This window comes from Protopterus annectens, chromosome 8.part0 (genome assembly GCF_019279795.1).
Source record: "Protopterus annectens isolate FY-2018-M chromosome 8.part0, PAN1.0, whole genome shotgun sequence".
NCBI classification, from domain to species: Eukaryota; Metazoa; Chordata; order Ceratodontiformes; family Protopteridae; genus Protopterus; species Protopterus annectens.
The window spans coordinates 879,418,869-879,440,437 of NC_056741.1; the positions used below are offsets into that span (position 1 = coordinate 879,418,869).

Genomic DNA, 21,569 nt, shown 5'->3' on the forward strand with positions numbered 1-21,569 from the left:
AACTACCCAATGGCCTACTGGGACCGTCCCCTGTCGTGTCAGTAAACATAGAAGGAGTGTATAGTAAAGCACTGTTGGATACTGGTGCACAAATCACCATTCTGTACAGAGACTTCTACTAAAAATACTTAAAGCATTTGCCACTTGAAAAGTTAGAAGATTTGGAGATCTGGGGGATAAGTGACACAAAGTCCCCTTATGATGGTTATGTCTCACTCAAGTTAGAATTTTCCACTTCAGTTGTTGGGTCAACAGCAGTTTTTGAAACACTAGCTGTTATGTGCCCCAGGCCAAAAGGAAAGGATTCAGCATCTATTTTAGTGGGGACAAATATTGACCTTGTCAGGAATGCTAATGCCTCAGTTGACCCAGGAACACCCAACACTATATGCTCTCCTGAGATCAGTTTTCTGTGCCCTTCAATGGGAGAAAGATAGGAAGAAAGATGAAATTGGTCATGTGTGGACCTTGTCTGGGAAAGAGCATATAATTCATCCTGGTCAGGTCACCTGCTTGAGAGCCAAAGTGAGGATGTGTGGACAAGCAGTTTCCTCTCATCTTATGATGGAAACGGATCCAGAAAGTGACTTGCCACTGGAGCTGGAACTAGTCCCAGAGGTTTGCCCTGCAAACAAGTGAAAGCATCCTTATGACAATTTGCCTGTGGTGTTAAAGAATAAAGGAAATACTCCTATTGTCCTGCGTTCACAAGTGCATTTGGGAAATGTTTATGCTGCCACTCCTCTACCTGCTTCTGTGCTAACAAGGAATGAGAGCAGGGCCCACGAGCTGAAGCTGGAAAATATTGATACAGGTGGTGGTCTCTTGCCCCCTGAGTGGCTAACCAGAGTTAAAGAGCTACTAATGAAAAAGAAAAATTGTTTTCCCACTAGTGAACTAGATGTGGGCTGTGCAAAACACCAAATAAGAGTAAAAAAGGACCGGCCATTCAGGGAACGTTTCAGAAGAGTAGCTCCAGGAGACCTGGAGGACTTAAGAAAACATTTAGAAGAGCTAAAAGCCACAGGGATCATTTGAGAGTCAAGAAGTCCATATGCCTCTCCCATTGTCATAGTCAGGAAAAAGAATGGGTCAATTCGCATGTGTGTTGACTATCGTACTCTGAATCAGCGAACCATTCCAGACCAGTACACAACTCCCCGGATTTAAGATGCTTTAAATTGTCTGGTGGGAAGTAAGTGGTTCAGTGTACTAGACTTAAGGATTGGATACTATCAAATCCTTATGCACCCAGAAGATAAAGAGAAGACTGCCTTCATCACCCCTTTGAGATTTTTTGAGTTTGATTGCCTACCTCAAGGTTTATCAAATGCACCGGCAACTTTCCAGATAATCATGGAGAGAACAGTTGGAGACATGCATCCCCTGGAAGTCTTAGTCCACCTGGACGACATCATTGTCTTTGGGAGGACCCTAGAAGAGCATGAAGAAAGACTGACAAAGGTATTGGACAGAATTGAGAAGGAAGGCCTGAAGTTGTCATCGGACAAATGCAAGTTCTTCCAACCTTCAGTGACCTATGAGAGTCATGTAGTGTCTGCAAATGGAATATCCACAGATCCCAGCACAGTGGAAGTGGTGGCATCTTGGCCCAGACCCAAAACTATCACAAAGCTGCAATCTTTCCTGGGGTTCTGCAGTTACTACAGAAGGTTTGTGGAAAGATTTTCAAAAATAGCAAGACCCCTCAACCATTTGCTCTGAAATGATGAGAAAGCAGATGAAACAGATGAAGATATCCTTGTGAAAAAACCCAAGGGACCAAGAGGTTCTAAAGAACTCATCAAGAGTCAGGCTCCTGAGTGCAAAGAATCGTTTGAACAGCTTAAGTATTGCCTCACACATGCCCCTGTGCTGGCATATGCTGACTCAACAAAGCCATACACTTTACATGTGGATGCTAGTAGGGATGGCTTAGGAGGAGTCCTTTACCAGGAGTATGACAAGAAGATGAGACCTGGGGCATTTATCAGTCAGAGTTTATCCCCCACAGAAAGAAACTACCCTGCACACAAGTTGGAATTCCTTGCCTTAAAGTGGGCGGTAGTGGACAAGCTGCATGACTATCTCTATGGGGCTGAATTTGAAGTGCAGACTGACAACAATCCTCTGACATACATCCAGACCACTGCAAAGCTAGATGCTACTGGCCACAGATGGATGGCAGCTCTATGCAACTATAATTTCAGTTTGAAATATCACCCAGGACAAGAAAATGGAGATGCTGATGGTCTGTCCAAAAGGCCTCAGGGAGATTTTCACCCCAACGATGAGTGGGTGTAAATTCCAGCACCAGGGGTGAGAGCTGTGTGTCAGATTTCAACCTATCAACACACGGAATGTTGGGCCCAGAAGTTGGGTCTGTCTGCAGCAAGCATATCCCAAGCTTACTGTAATCTGGTCACTTTACAGGCTTCATTGCTACCAGCTTTGAGTAACAGTGACCTCAGGAGAGATCAAAGAGAATACCCCTTAGGTAGCTGGTGGTAGCTGCTTTAAAGAAACAAGTTAATATGTTTCGCACAGATAATCATCCTCTGGCAAGACTTTTGGCCAAAGAATGGGACAGACTCCAGATACAGAATGGACTAGTTTATAGGAAATCTCCAAGTGCACTCGGCAGTGAAAAATGGCAATTGTTGCTTCCTCAGATGTATAGAAAAGTAGTACTCCAGTCATTGCATGATGAACATGGTCATCTTGGTTATGACAGAACTATGGGTCTGGTACGAGACAGGTTCTACTGGCCATGCATGAAGCAAGATGTTTAGGATTATTGTCGTACATGTCTTTGTTGCATTCAGAGAAAGACTCTGCCGACCACAGCTGCCTCATTGGGTCAAATGGAAAGTAGTGGACCCATGGAACTAGTCTGTATAGATTTTCTGTGCATTGAACCGGATGAAGGCGGGATCAGTAATGTGCTGGTGGTGACGGACCATCATACCAGTTACGCTCAAGCATTTCTCACTTGTGATCAGAAAGCTATTACAGTGGCCAAACTGCTACTTGAGAAGCTCTTTGTACACTATGGCCTGCCAAAAAGGATACACTCTGATCAAGGGCGTGATTTTGAGAGCAAGCTTGTCCATGAACTACTCACTCTGTTGGGAGTTCAAAAAAGCCGCACCACTCCTTATCATCCTCAAGGTGATCCTCAGCCTGAGCGTTTCAACAGAACTTTACTAGACATACTGGGGACACTATCTGCTGAAAAGAAGAGTCAATGGAGTAGACATGTAACCACAGTGGTGCATGCTTACAACAGTACTAAAAATGATGCTACAGGATTCTTGCCTTACTTCCGAATGTTTGGAAGAGAAGCTCGTTTTCCTGTTGACATCACCATTGGAGTCACGGGTGATGATACACCAGTGAGATCTCATGGCAGTTACGTGGAGAGACTCAAGAAAAACCTCAGACAGGCTTATGAGCTTGCTGAAAAATCAACAGGACAAATACATCAGCGAAACAAGGCTCACTATGACAAAAAAAGTAAAGATGGATGACTTGCAGCCAGGGGACAGAGTTCTTTTGAGAAATTTGGGACTCCAAGGAAAGCATAAACTAGCTGACCACTGGGGATCTGAGATTTACATAATTTGTTCTCAGCTACCAAATATCCCTGTCTACCAATTTTGCTCTGAGGTGAAAGAAGGACCCATTAAAACCTGGCACCGCAATAACTTAATGCCTTTGGCAAAATCAGTGAGGCTCATGAATCCAGAACCCAGAATGGCTCAGCGGAAGCCTAATTCAAGGTGATCCAGAAGGCTAAGATGGAGAGGAACTATCCCCTCCAATGTTCAAGAACCTATGCTCCGTCCTGCTGAAGGAGAGGAGGACAGTGATGATGACTGGGGTTTCAGTGAGGTTTTTTTTTGAGGATGTTCAAGACCCCGTGGGCTGTAATCTCAATGTAAATGCACCAGAATTCGTTCCTTTTCATTTTGAGCAGCCCAGACCTAACAACAGACTAAGTAATATTTCTGTGCCTCTTACAGAACCTGATACTGATGGAGTCCCTGTTATGCAAGCTTCAGAAAATAGTGCTGAGGACAGTCATGCAGTTATGGAAAATGAAAGTGAAGCTATACAAGAGGAGATCTTAGAAGTAGACAATATGTCTACTGAAGAACTGGACATTGACTGCGATGTGGGTGACAAACCTTCCGAAAAAAATTCCTTAGCTGTCTCTTCCGAACCAAAACTGCAGAGACTGATTCGGCCCCCACAGAGACTTGCATATAACAGTTTCGAACATAGTACACAGGAACCTGTTACCACAGCTCATCGTAGAGTCTGTGCCCATAATCCCTATGCCTTCTATTCCAGTGGTGACACCCCTTCCCAAGTTACGTATAAGGCTGATTACCCTTGGTGGAATGTACCTTTTGAATGCAAAAATATTGTTCAGTTGATGGTGCATTAGTGCTTGTAAATATTTTGCTGCTAATCTACCTTTGACATGGGGGAACCCAAGATTCTAAAATGGGGGGAGAGTGCAGCTCCCACTGTATTTCATTGTAGAAGTAATAGACTGTAGTTTTTCATTACACCACATGGTGGAGCTCTTTTCAGGAATATAAAAGACCATTTTGAAAGTGAAAGAGGAGACTAGAACACTAGCTGAAGGAGGGAAGACTGAAACAGGGAGCTGAAGGGAAAAAGGGCCTTGCAGCATGACTGGATTTTCTTTTCTAGTGCTTTGGGGACAGGGAAGTGAAGTAGCAAATTGTGTCTGTCTTTTGCTGAAATCCTGGATGATGGTATTATGTGGAATCAGGAGAGAAGTCTGAAACCAGTACCACACCTGCATATGATTCAGCAAGAAAGGAATTCCTTTGGGCATAGTACAGAGAATCCATAGAGGATTACCAGAGTTCTGGCAGGTCATTTTTCTACTTATCCCATCAGTGGAACGACGGTGCCTGGTCATTAGGATATTCTGGATGGAGTGATGAGAGGCTTTGGCCATCATTTTATAAGATTGTGGATCCCCCAATGCTTTGTGGATTACAAATAACTGGGATCCATATGAGCTTCAACTTGGGCCCCATCATGCCGGCAGCAAGACTTTAAGTAGTCACTAGCCAGTGAACAGGGAGTGTTTCATAGTTGGTCTGTTTAGAATTGATCAGGGAGGTTGAGGGTGTTAGTACTGCTCAATGACATTGCATTTTCTCATATTTGTATTGTTGCACTATAAATCTTCATTGTTCAATGACATTGTGTTTTGCTCGTGTTAGTACTGCTGCCTTCAAGAATTTTGCTGCTCAATGACATTGCATTTTCTCATATTTGTATTGTATTATAAATCTTCATTATTCAATGACATTGCATTTTGCTCATGCTAGTAATGTTGCCTTCAAGAATTTTGCTGTTCAATGACATTGCATTGTCTCATATCTGTATTGCTGTATTAAAACTCTTTTATTGCCTAATGACATTGCATTTTTCTCCAGTGTTTGTATTGCTGCATTATAAAGATTTACTGCTTATTGATATTGCCTTATTTGTGCATGTTTGAATGTCAAGACCTTTTTCTGTTGAGTTCTGGGGAAGAGGGTGGATGTATGGTTTCATTGCATGCATATTTCACCTTGCCTTATTGCTAACTGTCGCTCTGTTGAAATAAGTTGTTTGTAGATGTGTTATTGCCTTTTAAACTAGATGTGTCACCTAGAAAAAAAATCTGTAATTCTTGTCACCTTGGTGTGTTGGTCTAGGGGTGCCACCAGAGTCAGGTATGAAGGAACCCATATCTACTTCAGCTACACCTGTGGGTGCCCTATACTAGGTTGTTCTCTAAATGTGCAAATGTGGCTCTCTACCTACCTAAATAATAAACAATCTGTTAGATGGCAAAACCAACAGAGTATCTAGTCAATAATACAGGAGCTCCACAAGGATCCATTTTAGGACCCCTACTTTTTAACATATTCATTAATGATCTTAATAAAGCCTCCCAATAAAGCACACTCATCCAGTACACCAATTATTTGACTATCGGCTCCTCCAACAATTTTTCCAACCTCCAAAAAGTCACACAAGATGCATTCACATCCAGAGAAACCTAGCAAAATGATGCTCAATTAATGCTGAACCCCCAAAAAACTAAATTGTTGCTATTTACAGCAAAACCTCCAACCACAGAATTCAAGATTTTTTCACATAATACAGAAAATGAACAGGTGAAAACCTCAAAACACATTCTCAATACAATAAAAGACTCACTTCATACTTGGCAAACTATACTGACATAAACTCTACTGAGATAATAAAACAAAAACTAAACTAGAAAGCAGTCTACTTATTCCATCACTCCTCTTTGAAGTCCCATTTTTGCAAACCTCCACATGTCTCTCAGCAATAAACTGCAATCCTGTTACTATAAGGTAGCAAAATTTACCTCCAGCATGCCCAACCGCTCACACCACTGCAAAGCTATCTCATACTTATCTTGGCTTGAATTCTACCATTATCGCTATTACTCTCAATTAGCTCTCGCCCACAGGCTAATATTTAAACCTAATAACTGCCCTGCACTCAAAACTATCTTACACACTAACACCCTGCCAGAACCCTCTGGTCTGCAAATAAGCAACTTCTAAATGTATGAATTACAGAAAAAGCCACACAGCAGCAACGACTCGTTCTCCAAAATTTATTCTTAGCACTTTCATCTCAGACAATGACAAGACTTCATCAGATAAAAGTATAAACTCAAATTAACTTTAAATATCCATGAAGCCAGATGACATCAGCATCTCATTGTGTCTGATTGTCTGAGACGAAAGCGCTAAGAATAAATTTTGGAGAACGAGTCCTTGCTGATGTTTTTTTTTTCTGTTATTCGAGGGTTTGTGGATTTTGAACTTCTAAATGTAACCAAACCCATTAAAAGAGCTGGACAATGCCTATATTCATATAACACTGCCAAACTATGGAATGCCCTTCCTTCTTACATTACTCAATTAGACTCCCTAAAAGCCTTTAAAGCTGCACTAAAAACCCAGTATCTACATAACCCCTCCTGCACCTGTGAAAAACAGTGCAAACCTCCATAATCCCACACATCCAGCTACTCATATCCTGCTCTTCAAACCTCTGTTATACTAACATTTCCTCCTGCACCTGTGAAATACAGTGCAAGCCTCCATAACCCACACATCCAGCTACTCATATCCTGCTCTTCCAAGCTCTGTTATACCAACGTTTCCTCCTGCACCTGTGAAATACAGTGTAAGCCTTCATAATCCCACACATCCAGCTACTGTTATCCTTCTTTTCAAACTTCTGTTATACTAACTTTTTCCTCTACCAAATTTCATACCTACAAGATTCCGAATATTATATTTATGACTTTATTCTCTGAGTGGAAAAGTATTTTGCTGTGTATCTTTATTGTATGTTAATTCATTGTGCTTCAAAAAATTCACATCATACCAAAGCCTCTGTACCATTTTAATATAGGTACATTTTTACATTAATTTTGTACTAACTTTGTATTTTTTGTGGAATATTTGAATGCTGTGGTGCTTTTCTCCCTGGGACTCCACTGAAAATGGGCCTCTGACCCAATGGACTTTCCCTGTCAACAAATAAATAAATAAACATGGAGTTACAACAATCACACCGGTCAAAGATCAGTAGGTCGTAAGCATGACAGTCAAGCTTATTAACTGAAATCTGAGGCTGCATTTTTTTGTTTATGTGCACCCTCTAGGCACAAATACAAGCATGAGCAAAGGCACACTAGTTTGGTAAAGTGACTTGTTCAGGGCCACAGGTTTTGGTAAAGTGATTTGATCATGGCCACAGGGTTTGGTAAAGTGATTTGATCACAGCCATAAGGTTTGGTAGAGTGACTTGTCCTGAGCCAAAAGGTTTGGTAGTGACGTGGCCCATAAGGTTTAGTAAAGTGGCCTGTTCACAGTTGCGTAGGATACCGGAGATACAAGAACTCAAACCCATGACTGTCTCAGCTTAGCTCTATCCACCCCAAGAGCTGCAAATTTATTTAAACAGTTTTTTGACTCTATACTTAAATTGGAGAAGTACATCCTCGGTCTTCCTAGGGAACACAAATTGAAAGGCTGTACCTCTTTCATCAATAAATCATACATGGTATGATGCCAGTCACTAGGGGTAAGAGATAATTATTGACAATGGGATGGATAAGGCCAATGTAACAACAAATGGGGTAGATTAATTCAAGCACCAAAAAGGAAACCGGCTAGGCTTAAAATGACCCGCAAGCACAGCTATCCTTTTACTTACTTATGAACCTATAATAAACAATTATCAGAAAACAACTGTAGAGAGTGATACAAATCATACGAAATGAAGTTAGAAAATAAGCAAATACATAGAAGGGAGTGAAATAAAGGCAATAAACATATTGCCACACGTGATAAAGTCAGAAAAACACAATGACAGATAAAACAATTTCCATTAAAGAGGAAAAAGAACAATCAAAACTATACACAGATTAACAAAGTCATAGTTAGCATAAAAATCTATATACAATATTTACACTTAAAAGTCCATCATACAAAATTATATTGGGCAATCCTGATGAAGAAAACAAAAGAAGAGAGTTTTTATAATGCTTGCATATGTTATGTTGGACTTTGAATTAACTAGCGTCTCGGAAACATTTCCATTTATACTCATTTGCCAAATGATTCGTCATTTTTGTCTTGAACTGATAGAGGTTGTGCAAAGCAGTTATTTCAGACAGAAGAATGTTCCAAGATGCCTGGGCAAGTTTTAGTTTTGAAAAGACCTCAGATGGCAAGAGGTAATGGTGGTCTCTTTAATCTGGCAGAGGTACTGAAAGCCAAAGAGGAAGTATAATCAAGAACTGAGAAATTGTCACTGAACAGTTTAACGGTACAGAAAAGCCAGATGTGAACAGTTAACAAGTGGCTCCAAAACTATACCTTCATTTGTTTTACTGACTGGAGGATGGGGATTGCATTGCCTAGCTGAGTCTTCATCAGTACTAACACCTCATTGTGGTGCTACTCATTTACTTTTAAACAGACATTCAGTAATATATATGAAAACATTAAAGAATATAAATTAACAATTACACATACATTTACTCTGCTGTGTAGCTGACTCAGCCAGTGCTGGTACAATGAATCAGCAGCACCCGAGAATTGCCAAAAAAAAAAAAAAAAAAAAAGGATGTTTCTTCTACTGGCACACAAAAGCACTTTACTACATTCCAGTGATTGGCTTATTACAGATCCCCCAGCTCTTCCAATGAACAGCAACACAAAAAAAAGAACAACAACAAAAATTATTTTTTTTTACTTATAAACTGTAGCAAATTGTTTGCTACAATGTAGCAGCCAGCTGCTACAGTTTAGACCATGCATGGATAGCTACAGCACATTTGACTGCAAATGCATTACCAGCTTTTAAACGCTGGTGTTGTATTTGAAATTTGGATCAGCTGATTGGACCCCTCAACACTTTGCACCCAGGGATGCTGTCTCTCTTGCCACACCCTTGCTATGCTACTGCATTTACTAAGTAGTTTACATTCATATGAAATACAAATAATTATTACAGTATGAAAAAATAGGTCATGTGTTAGTCGATGTTGAAAACTGAGCATTTGGGCAAGAATTAGGGAGTTTGTCAAATAAATAATGTATCGTGATTGATTAGTGCTTAGAAGAAATGGAGGTGATGAAATAACTAGCCAGGACAGAAAATGTTAATACTGCAGTTAAGAGGTGGGGTATAAAGTGGATTAACAGACAATTATACACTGCTGTCATAAGCCTTATATTAGAAGTATGGAGGTGCGGGTGGGCAGTCATAAAACCATGTATATGGCTGAGAGATGCTAAGGAAACTATTCAAATATTGGTAAAGACTTGTTGTAGGGCATAGGACTCTGAAAGAAAAGTAATGGTTAATGATATGGGGATGACCGTGGCATCTATCCTGGAGATCTACTGGAGCAGATCCATTGATGTGATAGGTGAAGTTTTAGTTGTGCTTTAAATGAGTTTGCATTCTTCATGATTTCAGTGGTAGTAAGATATGGTTCCATAGTTAAGCCACACTATTTAAATACCGAGACTCATCTGCAGTATTAGATAATTTGGTTGTAGTGATTAGTGATTTTTCTCTAGATCACAAAACTCTACTGAAAAATCACCAATTCTTGGCATGCAGTAGACAAGGAGGATTTTATAACTTAGGATATCCCATAATACTACTACACTGTTTATTAAGGTGTAAAGGATGTATGGTAACTGTGCCATGATCAGGCGATGCATGTGATACAGTTATTGCCCACATTTGTTTTATTAGCTATCCAATTTTTTTTTAATATTAAACTCCTATACTTTCATTATTAATTGGGAGGGGAGAAGAGAGTTAGAGAAAGACAAAAATGGAAGAGAAGACCTAAGAAGACAAAGTAAATGAAATACATTACATTTACTTCAACAATCCATAAGTACAATGAAAAGAATTACACTTTGAGCTAGGTTAGCAGAAAGATAAGCTGACACGAAAAAGTCACACTAGGATTAGCTGCTCAGTCAATTAGAAATCTCTAGATACTACAGAATTTAAATTAACATTCTCTAACTGATCCCTTTATTTGTTTTGTAGTTTCATTTAAATGTACTCAGATTTTTAACAGCCAGAAGCTTTTTTAATAATCATTTCCATTAGCCCACTGTCTTTTCTGTGAAGTCATACACTTTTGCAAAAAACATTACCATACTCTAAAAGAAATGTCAGCTCATGACCAGCTGTTTTGCAGTATTTTCGGTGTTTAATATTCCTGCAACAACTTGATTAAAATTATTTATTCATTCAAAGCAGTTCATAAATTCCTTAACCCCCCCCCTTCCCACATATGGGTCTATATTAATTCATCAAAGGTTCTCTTCAGTGAACCTTTCTTCACTGAACCCTAACCATCGAACATTCATTTCAGAGAATGTTCTCACTGAAAATAAATTTAAACTGGGAAATTAAGCACTTGGCCAAAACAACACCAGAACACACACCACAGTATGTAAAACCCACCAAAGTGGGGGGCTTCCCCCCAACCTGCCCTAACTATACATATCAACTCCGAGATCGTACTACAATGGGGAAATGGGCAAATTTGTGCTGCTGGCCAATTGCTTTTTTCCCTACATATTTTTTTCTGGATATGAACATGTGCTGAAATGAACATTCAATGAAGAAAAGTTTGCTGAAGTGAACCCTTGATTAATTAATCAATATAGACCCCACCCCACATACTGCCCGGTCAGACATATTCCCTTCACAATTTCTTTTCCCTCGTCTTTTTATAGCATAACCATGCTAGATGCTTGTGATTCTTATTTGTACATATTTAATTTATGTCCATAATAAAATGTTGCCTCCAAAACTGCACTTAGCAGTCCAGATGTGCAAAATAAGTTATTTATACAAAAAAATTATGTATTGTCTCCATTTTGCTTCTAGTAATATACCCACCTACTTTGTTTGGAACTTTAACTGCTATCTCCACAACATTTTTAACATTGTCAACCCTGGGGAGTCATATCAACAAACACTATCTTTCTCAATTCAAAGCCACTCTCCTATCTTCTTTGACAGTCATGTTTGACTGTTACAGGTCTTCCCTCACTCAATCCATCCATCCCTTTACCGAATGCCCTTGTTTCTTCTTGCCTTCTTCCTGTCTGCCCCAAATCTTCTTCAATAGATTGTCTTCTGCTTTCCTGCACATGTGCCTGAAGCACCATAATCTGTTTACTTTGACCTCCTCTGCAATTGGGGTGACTTTGGACTGTGCTGTGATGTCCTCATTTCTTTGTCCGTCCCACATTGTGCATTCTACCACCCATCTTAGGCACTTCATCTCCATCATCTTTAACTTCCTCAGACTGCTGTGTCTTCACTGCTTAGGTTTCTAGACCATACAATAGTACTGCTAACATTGTTTTGTACGGCTTACCTTTAGAAAAGCGATTCATACACAGGCGAACAGTAACTGTTCAAAAGGCTGTTTGCAAAGTTTGCAAACGCCGAACGAAAAAAGGTTCGAATGCGCAATGAGCGAATGCACAGTGACATTTGCTCATTGCACATTAGACATTGTGGGGGGGGACTGCACTATAGTGGGGTTCGAAAAATGGTCCCTTTCCCCATGTAGTGCGATCTTGGGAGTTAGAATATTAAAGTAGGGGTGTGTGGGGGTGCCATCCTGCTTTACACTTTTTTTTTTCGTTCGACAATGTTCGAAAAACAGCGAATCTGCTTTTCGATTTGCTGTTTTTCGAACATTAAGGACTATCACCGTTTTCACTTTCGTGGTTACGTGTCACTCATATGAGCATTCGTACCACTGTGATTCGGCTTTATAAAGGTAAACCGTTTTGTATACCTTACCTTTCAGTTTCTCTGGCATTCTTCTTTCATATAATACCCTAACACACTGTGCCAGGTGGCTGTATCCCCTGTAATTTTAGCTTTGACCTTCTCATTCAAATTTCTCCTCTCCTTAATTACCCTTCTAGATACTTAAGCTGTTAACATGTTCCACTGTTTTCCTTTCTACCTCACTTCTCAGCTTATTTCCCCCCATTTTCTGCAGTTACAACTGTCTTACCTGTATTCATTTTCATCCTGTGTGTCTTCAGCTCTGCATTCCATCCCCTTATCATTTGCTGAAGTTCTTGTTCAAAGAGCTCCCATAATGCCACAACATCTGCATACAGCAGTTTTTGATTCGTTTCCGGATGATGCAGTTCATCACCAGTACGAACAGCAGTGGCTAAGAGCTGAACCCTGATGAATACCCACTCCCACTGCAAATTCCTCTGAGAGTCCAACCACTTCATTTTTATATCTTTTACTATAATTTGCCATGTGATGGAGCAGCACTAAAATCTCCTTCCTCCTTCAAGTTACTGTTAAATTTTCAGCACTTGACAGGTAGCATGGATTATGTTCCTCTAGATTTATCACTTTATTCCTTTCAGAATTAAACCCGTCAGTGTTCAGTTATACATATACAGTACATAATTTTCATTGGCTCTTATTCCCTCTTTCAGAGAATACTTTCCCTAAATTACACCGTCATAATGCAGGTATTAAACAGAGCTGGATTCAAACTGGTACCTCAGAAAACTACTTCATGCTTTTCTTTCTTGCCAGTTTAATTTCCTTACAACTATTTTTTGTTGTGTGTAGCCAAAATATTACCTTAAATGAACTGTGAAATGCATAACTCATCTATTAATGTTTTGTGGTTGAAAAGGTTCTGAACATATATGCATTCCTCTTCCATGTCCCTCCGCCCATACCACGCATCTCCACAATGCTTGATTCCTCACCTACAGCTCAGTTACAACACCCGCAGGAAGTATGCCAAGAACCTAGCCCAGTAACCACTGGAAACAAGCACTGCATCATAAACTAATGATCATTTCTCTGAGAAGGTGATCAGTCTAAAATCTTCAGACTTTATTACCATCACTGCCATATGAATAAACTGCAATCCATCACTCCCCACTACCATTACAAGTTTCCTAACTATATCTTCCAACAACAAGCAAACAATAGTCCTGTATATGTAAATAGTTTACCTTTCTAACTGTTTCAGTGTTGAATTAAACCTGCACTTGGAAACCTTACATATGAAGAAACAGTGGCTTAACTTGTATCTCATTTCAAAGTATCTGCCGAAATCTCCAGAATAAGGCTATGTTGTAATGCAGATGTTAAGACAACCGTTCAACACGTCTTCATCACAGCTCGCAGCTCTGAATACTAATTATGGATGAAGCTGTATGCCACTCAACTGTCCATGTTTTTCAGGGATGTCCCTGATGTTAACTCAAATTTTAGGTCTGTCTGTATTAATCCCTCTTAAAACAGGTGCTGTTAACAAAAAATGGTGAATTCAGTTAATAAATAATGACAATAATTAGAGTTATAGACTTCTTTTGCTTCGGAAAATATATATTAATTTACATTTTCTTATTATGTCAATGTCTTAAGTTAATATTTTAAAATTTATTTATTTATTTTTGGATTTGTCCCCGATTGGTTGAGATCTAAGGATTTTCTTGTACTAGACAGATAAATATTTTCCCTTGTCTATAAAATCCTCTGGCTAGAGAAAAACTAAACCCAAATGTCATATTTTTTCTTAGCACCAAGTACTTGCACTCAACTTTAATGCAACTCAGAGAGCTCCACTTATAGAGAAAATAAAAGTATCACTTCCTTTGTTTTCCGCCTGTACTTTTTTTCTGCAGTTTCACTGCACACCTTTTAGATTTTCTGTAAAATGCTACCTTATTTATTTTTGGCATTTATCAGAATCTATGTTATATCGTATGGACACTTTCTAGTTGAAGCAAATCAGTGAACAGATGGGGGGTAGCTATGTATTAAACATTTACAGTTATTAAGAAAAAGTAATTAGGTCATCGATTCTACTTAAAACAATCCAGCTAAAATACCAAAAAAAAAAAACAAACAAATTCTAAATCTAAATGTACACTTTAAAGTCATTCTTTTTAAGCATGCTACAGATGACTGTTTTACACTTCAATGGGAAACATGGGTTGGTACTACTTTTCTGAACCTGAAGAACAGGCATGGAAATACTTAAATGTGGCAATGTCCACTTATGCAAACAGTAGTTTTTGTCAAGTCACTGAAATATATATCTCTCAAAGGGGCCACAGTTAAAGCAGGATAACTCCTTACCTCAAAGTATATAGACCCTTGAGTTTATTACATTAGAAGCAATGTGTAAAACAAACAGCCCTCTGCAGGAGGATTGTGTGTGTGTGTGTGTGTGTGTGTGTGTGTGTGTGTGTGTGTGTGTGTGTGTGTGTGCGTGTATGTGCCTCTTTGACGCCGTCTCCTCAAAGAAGCTTACATAAAAAGTCAGTAAATGCTTCTGATTTTACTGAAGGGGTAGGAATCCTAAATGCAACTATATCAACTACATGAAGCTTAGCCTTCAAATGTACATGAAAATGTTTTTAAGAAACACAAATGGGGTCAAATAAATAAAAAGAATAACTATTATTTATTTATTTTTAGTAGCAACAGTTTAATTTTTAAGATGGAGGGAATCAATAGTACTGGATCTCATATGTCATTCTTTTGGGCCTTTTTGACTATTTCACTGTTCATTGTTAACTAGGTTTTGTCATCTGTCAAATATTTATAAGTATACAACATAATTTGTTTATCAAAAATGTTCCTTGCTATTTATTATTTATACCTATTAGATTAATAGGTACTAGGATAAATGGCTGCAATAAGCTCTTTATTATAACTTTGTGTCAAACTCATTAACAAAATTCTGCTTCTCCTCTCTAATTCCAATCCCCACTCAGTAAATTTACAAATTTTGGAAAATGTTTATTTATATTTACTGGCTCTACTGCAAGATCACAATTATGACAGCTATTTTTCAGCTTTGTGGAGTACTTAACTTTTCCTTGTGGTGAGGAGGCATTGGGGCTGCAGATAGGGTTTGTTAGTAATATTGCCCTTATTTCAGGTGGGCGTGTATTTCAGTGAATTTGACTCATTTAGTTTGCTGTCAATGGGTTAAGCTTCACAGTTTAGTAGCTCACTCATTCCCTATTCCTAGGCATTTAATCTTTTATGTATAGGACAAGAAGACATCAGAAAGATTCTACACAAATTACTAGGGCAAAGGTTGTGAAGGCTCTCTCTTAAGAAGGAAAATACAATTCAAAGCTGCTCACCGCCTTTAACAGAAGCCTATATATATGTTCACTACTCACTATAACATTGGCACTCCACAACTTTAGCTGTCAAAATGGAAGGCAGGCAATGTAAATCATATCATGCTGCAGGTTATGTATTTTGAATCAATTTCTATGTATTTTGAACTAATTTCTAGAACAGCAAAAGCCTTTGAAGGCTTACAGAAAAAGAGTTGGCCATCTCCACCACACATCATTTATTAGCATTTCACCAGCGAATGGTAAATAAACGTACATACCTAGGGGAACTAGCAACAGAATTCCTCCGAGTTCTCAGTTCATTGTAGATCTCCATGGGAGACAGTTTACGACCATGCCTGTGGTCAGGACTTCTGTCTAAACCTTGTGCCCTGGTCCGCGAAGGAGAAAGTTTGTCAGGTAGAAGGCTTGTCCCAAGTATCTTTGAATCAACTAAAAAAAGAAAGGTATTAAAAAACATTAACAGGCTAACTCAAAAAGTCAGCATTTTTTTTCTACAGTGGCAGAAATTTTAAACTTGTAAGTTAAAACTTACAAACGGTTACTTTGTGGAATGCTGTTTCACTTGGTATATTTAATGATAATCATCTGTTATAACTTCAATCCCATTTCTAACCACTGTTCTCCATCTTTGTTTTGCAACAGTCACTTCTCACTTTGCAGCAAAGCACCATTAGGCCTATGTATTCCCATCACACAACTGAAGGTTTTTTTTTTTTTATTACCAATTTGATACCCAGCAAACCTGAGTGACTTGTGCAAGTGCATCATTTTTTTTCAGTTATGAATTATGCTGGAGATTACAGCACAAATACTAACATAACTAACAACCTGTATATGCCAAAGAAGCAAGGTACAAATGTCAAAGTAATGCAAACTGAGCAACACATTACAATCAAGGACAAAGGTTCTCATTTTTAAGACCTTTGGTTCCCCTTGCGTGTTATTATAATATGCATTTCTGAGACTGGTTTCCTGTACTCATAGAAGCATATATTTATTCACTGAATTACTACCTTGCAAATACTATGTCCTGCTTATTTTGTGACCATTTACACTGTAGAAATGACTGTTGTAGTCACAGTGTGTGGCTGGGTGGGTGGGGCGGTTACTGCAAACAGTGACATAGGTGTTCTTAAGGTAAGCATGTGGTTACAGATTTATCAGACAGTCAAACTTTCACAGGAAAAAAAAAAACAGGAAGCAGGAGGTTGTAAGAAATGTCCATTTAATCCAAAACGAAGTAGCCAGGCAGCTGTCGGTAGAGAAAATACTGTTTTGCTAGACAACTGCCAGCATCTTCAATAAATCTCACTAAAGATCCCTGCATCCCTACTAAAAAAAAAAAAACAAACAAAAAAAACAAAAAACAAACAAAAAAAAAAAACCTGTCACGTGATAAAACTTTCTGTCATGTGAACACCAAAACACCAAATGAAAAAATAATACAATGCAACACAAAATATAAATCTATGCAAATATTTGTGTAAATCACAGATCTATAAACATCAGAGCATATAACAACAGATACATGCCAACAAATAAAAAACATAGTGCAATCACTAAGCATGCACTGATTAAAGGAGTTTTTAAATGATTAGATTGTTTACTGACATCTAGTGGTCTAATTGTATAACTATACTTCCTTAAATATACTACTGTAGACAGGTTGTTGTTGTGTCTTTCGGCTTATCCCGGTTAGGGGTCACTACAGCGGAACTCCGGTCTGCTAATGTTTGGTAGAGGATTTTTACGTGCCGCGTTACCAGCCCTGACGCACAACCTTCAACGAAGGCACGCCCATTCACGTATGCCTCCACACAGAAGACGCTCTAGCTGAGAATCGAACGGGACAACGTCTTGCTGTGAGGCGACAATGGTACCGCAGCACCACTACCGAGGATAAATCCTTTAAATCCAAAGGATAAAAAAAAATCTTTGCAACATACTTTTTATATAATCAGCTGCTGAGGTTAGGCAGAATATAACAAAATAAAGATAAGTATAATTCAACTAGACTCTGCATCCACTGATAAGAACTGAAATATTTTTAAGGCTGGTCTATAAATGTACACGAAAAAAAAAAACAGCTTATACTTGCAGCATAACCAGCAGCAGCAAAACAATAGAAAATAAATAAGAAACAGCCTCAGTTACTCACAGCAGGAAAAAGAAAAAACAAAATTTATTATGTTAGCGCTTTCACGGTATTCACTGCTTCATCAGACATACAGTCTCTTAAAAAACAGAAGCATTTAAAACTGTATCAATTAATGACATCACAAATCAATCAGCAAATTAAAGGCACTTTGTCAAGCACTTAACATTTTTTAAAAACACTATCTTAAAAATAACAGTTTAATGTTTCATCATACTTTAATGCTTCAAAGGTCTCTCTTTCAAAAAGGGTTTTAGGGAGACTTTGGCATTCAGTCCAGGAGGTCTGTCTGCCTGAAGTTTAATTATCCAATTTTGCTCTGCCACTTCAGTTTTGTTTTTAAAGTCTCCTCCCCTTGTACCTTCAACTAACACTTCTAACTCAAAGAAACTAAAGCTATGATTAATTCCTTCTTTTAAAACATGTTGTGCCAAGGCACTAGTTTCTTTTGTGTTCCGTACATCCCTGTAGTGCTCAAGCATCCTGTCTTTCAGCATACGATTGGTTTTACCAATGTAGTATGCATAACACATCTTACAGAAACTGAAATAAACCACATTGTTTTGTCCTACAATCAGCGTAAAAATTAAAGTCAATGTTAAAGTGCAATAAAGGGTGTTGATAAGATTCTCCGGTATATACATATTTACATGCACTACAATTTCTGCATTTATGCGTACCAATTCTTTCTGAAGGAATTCCTTGGTTCTTATTTAGATTATAGCAAAGATGCCTTTTAAGGGATATGTTGTTCTTAAACAAAAAGCATGGTTTCACCTATCACATTTTCAGATTCATCTACAGTTCTTAGAATGTTCCAATTAGCTTTCACACTATCACATACACTGTTAATATCACTGGAGTATGGCAGGGTGACCCTATAATCACCAGGCTTCACTCTATTTTGTTCCAAGTTTATTTCAAGTGGAGTCTCTTCAGCATAATATGGCCTGCGTCTATTCTGCCTTTCTCTCCAGGCTTCTGTGATACAGCTATCTATCTCTGCAGCTTTGTAGACCCTGCTAAGGAATTCAGCTTTAAGATTTGATAGTGCCCTTACCAGGTCAACATCATCATTGAAAAGGCTCATTGTTCTGAAGACCTGCCCCTTCAAGACATTTTTCTTTACATGTCGAGTGTGCATACTACTATTATGTAGGATGTTATTTCTCCTAACCGGCTTTCTATAGAAGCCTGTGTGTATTGTGTGTTCATAGGTTCATAGGTTCATAGGTTCATACTAGGCTATCTGCCCAAGGGCATTTATAAGCCTAGCCCATAGTTATGTGGCTTTCGCCACCCCTTTAGTTTGAATAAAAACTATGCCTATCATTTTTCTGTGCCTCTGTCAAGCAGTGACACTGAAGTAATCCCTGGGGTATATCTGCGATCTCCCATCCATTGGTCAAGATTCCTCTTGAACAAGGCCAGCGAGGTGCTCTGCCTCACATGTACCGGGATTTTGTTCCACAGCATAGGGAGTCTCTGGGTGATGAATCTGTCCCTCCAGCACGTTCTATTTATAACCGTGTCAAGGTTTAAGTCTCCCGCCCTTGTGGTTCTGAGGGATCTAGATTTTTGAGGTGAAGCATATTCATCAAATCTGGGTTTGACATGGCCTTATATGTCAGGCACAGGTCACCTCTGAGCAAGCGGTATGAGACTGAATAAAGCTGGAGTTCTTTCAGTCGGGCAGCATAAGACATATTTTTGAGACCCTTTATCCTTTTGGTGAGGAACTTTTGGGGCCTTTCAAGCTGCATCAGGTGTCTGGTCAGATACATTCGAACGGGCATTGTACTCAATCATAGGTCTAATGAGTGATGAGTACAGGGGACGATGACCTCCCTTGATCTAGATGTGAATCCCTTCATGATCAGGTGGGCGATATAGAAGGTTTTCCTAACTACTTTAGCAACATGAGTGTCAAGCGAAGACTACTGTCAACTTGGGTCCCAAGATCCGTGATGACTTTTCTGTGCTCAGTGGATTGTCACCTATATGGTAGCTAGGGGTAACCTTGTTTTTCCCGAAGGGTATGACTATGCATTTTTGGCGTTTAACTTCAGGCCATGGCTCTGGCACCAGTTATCCGTTTCTGTGAGGCCCTTCTGGAGGATATCTGTGTCAGATGTGTTTTCGACTATGGCGCCCAGTTTGCAGTCATCTGCAAACTTTGTCAGCCATAACCCTCCTGTGTTTGCTTGTACTTCAGAAAAGTAGATGCCGAACAAGAGTGGACCCAGGACTGAGCCCTGTGGGACACCACTTGTGACAGGCTTTGAGTCTGACATGGCTCCAGCAACTCTGACCCTGTGGGTTCTGTCGCTAGCCAGTTTGCAACCCATCTTGTGATGTATGGGTTTACATTCAAGCTGATGAGTTTTTCGATGATACCTGAGTGGGGTATTGTGTCGAAGGCCTTTGCCAGGTCGAGGTAGGCTGTATGGACTGCCTTTCCCTTATCAATGGCCTTGGTGACTGTCTCGAAAAAGTCAACCAAGTTTAAGAGGCAGGATCTGCCTTTGACAAAGCCAAACTGGGTTGGATCCAAAGTCTGCAAGTTCCCTATGTCTTTATTTATGAGTTCCATTATGATCCTCTCCATGGCTTTGCAGATAAGGCTTGTCAAGCTAATGGGGCGGTAATTTCCAGGGTCTGTGGAGGCACCGCCCTTATGAAGTGGGACCACAGTCGCCGCGCCACTCCTTGCACGTATCCTGAGGTGAGGCTAAGATTAAACAGCTGTCCTAACTGTGGGTTTAATTCCTCGTTGAGTTCATGAAGCACACAGCCGGGGACACCATCCGGTCCCATGGATGCTGTGTTTTTTGCCTTAGTGAGGGCAGTTCTCACCTGGGCGTTGGAGATGTTTGGGGGGCTACAATCCTCTGGAATAGATATCTCTCCTTTTGGGGGGGAGGGGGGGAGAAGTTTGCACTGAACCTGTCAGCCAGTATGTTGGCAATATCTGTAGGATCAATAATCTTCACATCATTTTGAACTAATTCTGAGTATATCTGGGAGTTTCCTCCCAGGTTTCTAACATAGCTAAAGAAGGCCTTATGATTGTCTTTAGAGTCCTTGGCGATTTTTCTCTCAAAATTTGCCTTTGATGATTTCCCCACTACTAATCTTCACATCCAAGAAATCAATGTCACTATAAGAATATCTATGTGCAAATTTAAGGAAACTAGTGGTAGTGTGCAAATATGCAATAAAGTCATTCAGATGTTCAATAGTGCCATCCCACAACAAAAAGACATCTACAAAGTGTGTATACCATTTCAAATTCTCAATAAATGCGTTGTTAGATAAAAAAGTCCATTTCCCATTGAAATAAGCAAAGGTTGACGTAGCTCTTCGCACATGGTGTGCCCATAGCTACGCCAACCCTCTGCAGGTAAAATTCATTATTGAATGTAAAAACATTGTTGTCAAGTATTAATTTTAACAGCGTAGAGATGAGAAACCTTCCTGTCATTCCAATTCTTAACTGTTCAGAAACTTCCTAATACTAGATACTAGGTAAATAAGAATTCTATGTCCATGGTCACAAACCAATAATCAGTATGTAGGTTACATGTTTGTATATAAATATTCTGTAGAAA

The 21,569-nt window shown here is 39.3% G+C and overlaps 1 protein-coding gene across 6 annotated transcripts in view; it reads right to left on the minus strand.

Moving 5' to 3' along the window:
- CCDC120 (coiled-coil domain containing 120) overlaps positions 1-21,569 on the minus strand; it is a 1,397,471-nt gene that overhangs the window by 131,844 nt on the left and 1,244,058 nt on the right. For all 6 annotated transcript variants that reach the window (XM_044080396.1, XM_044080398.1, XM_044080397.1 and 3 more), the window contains one exon: positions 16,061-16,232. In XM_044080396.1, coding sequence (XP_043936331.1) covers positions 16,061-16,232 — 172 coding nt within the window. The remainder of the gene's footprint in view (positions 1-16,060; positions 16,233-21,569) is intronic.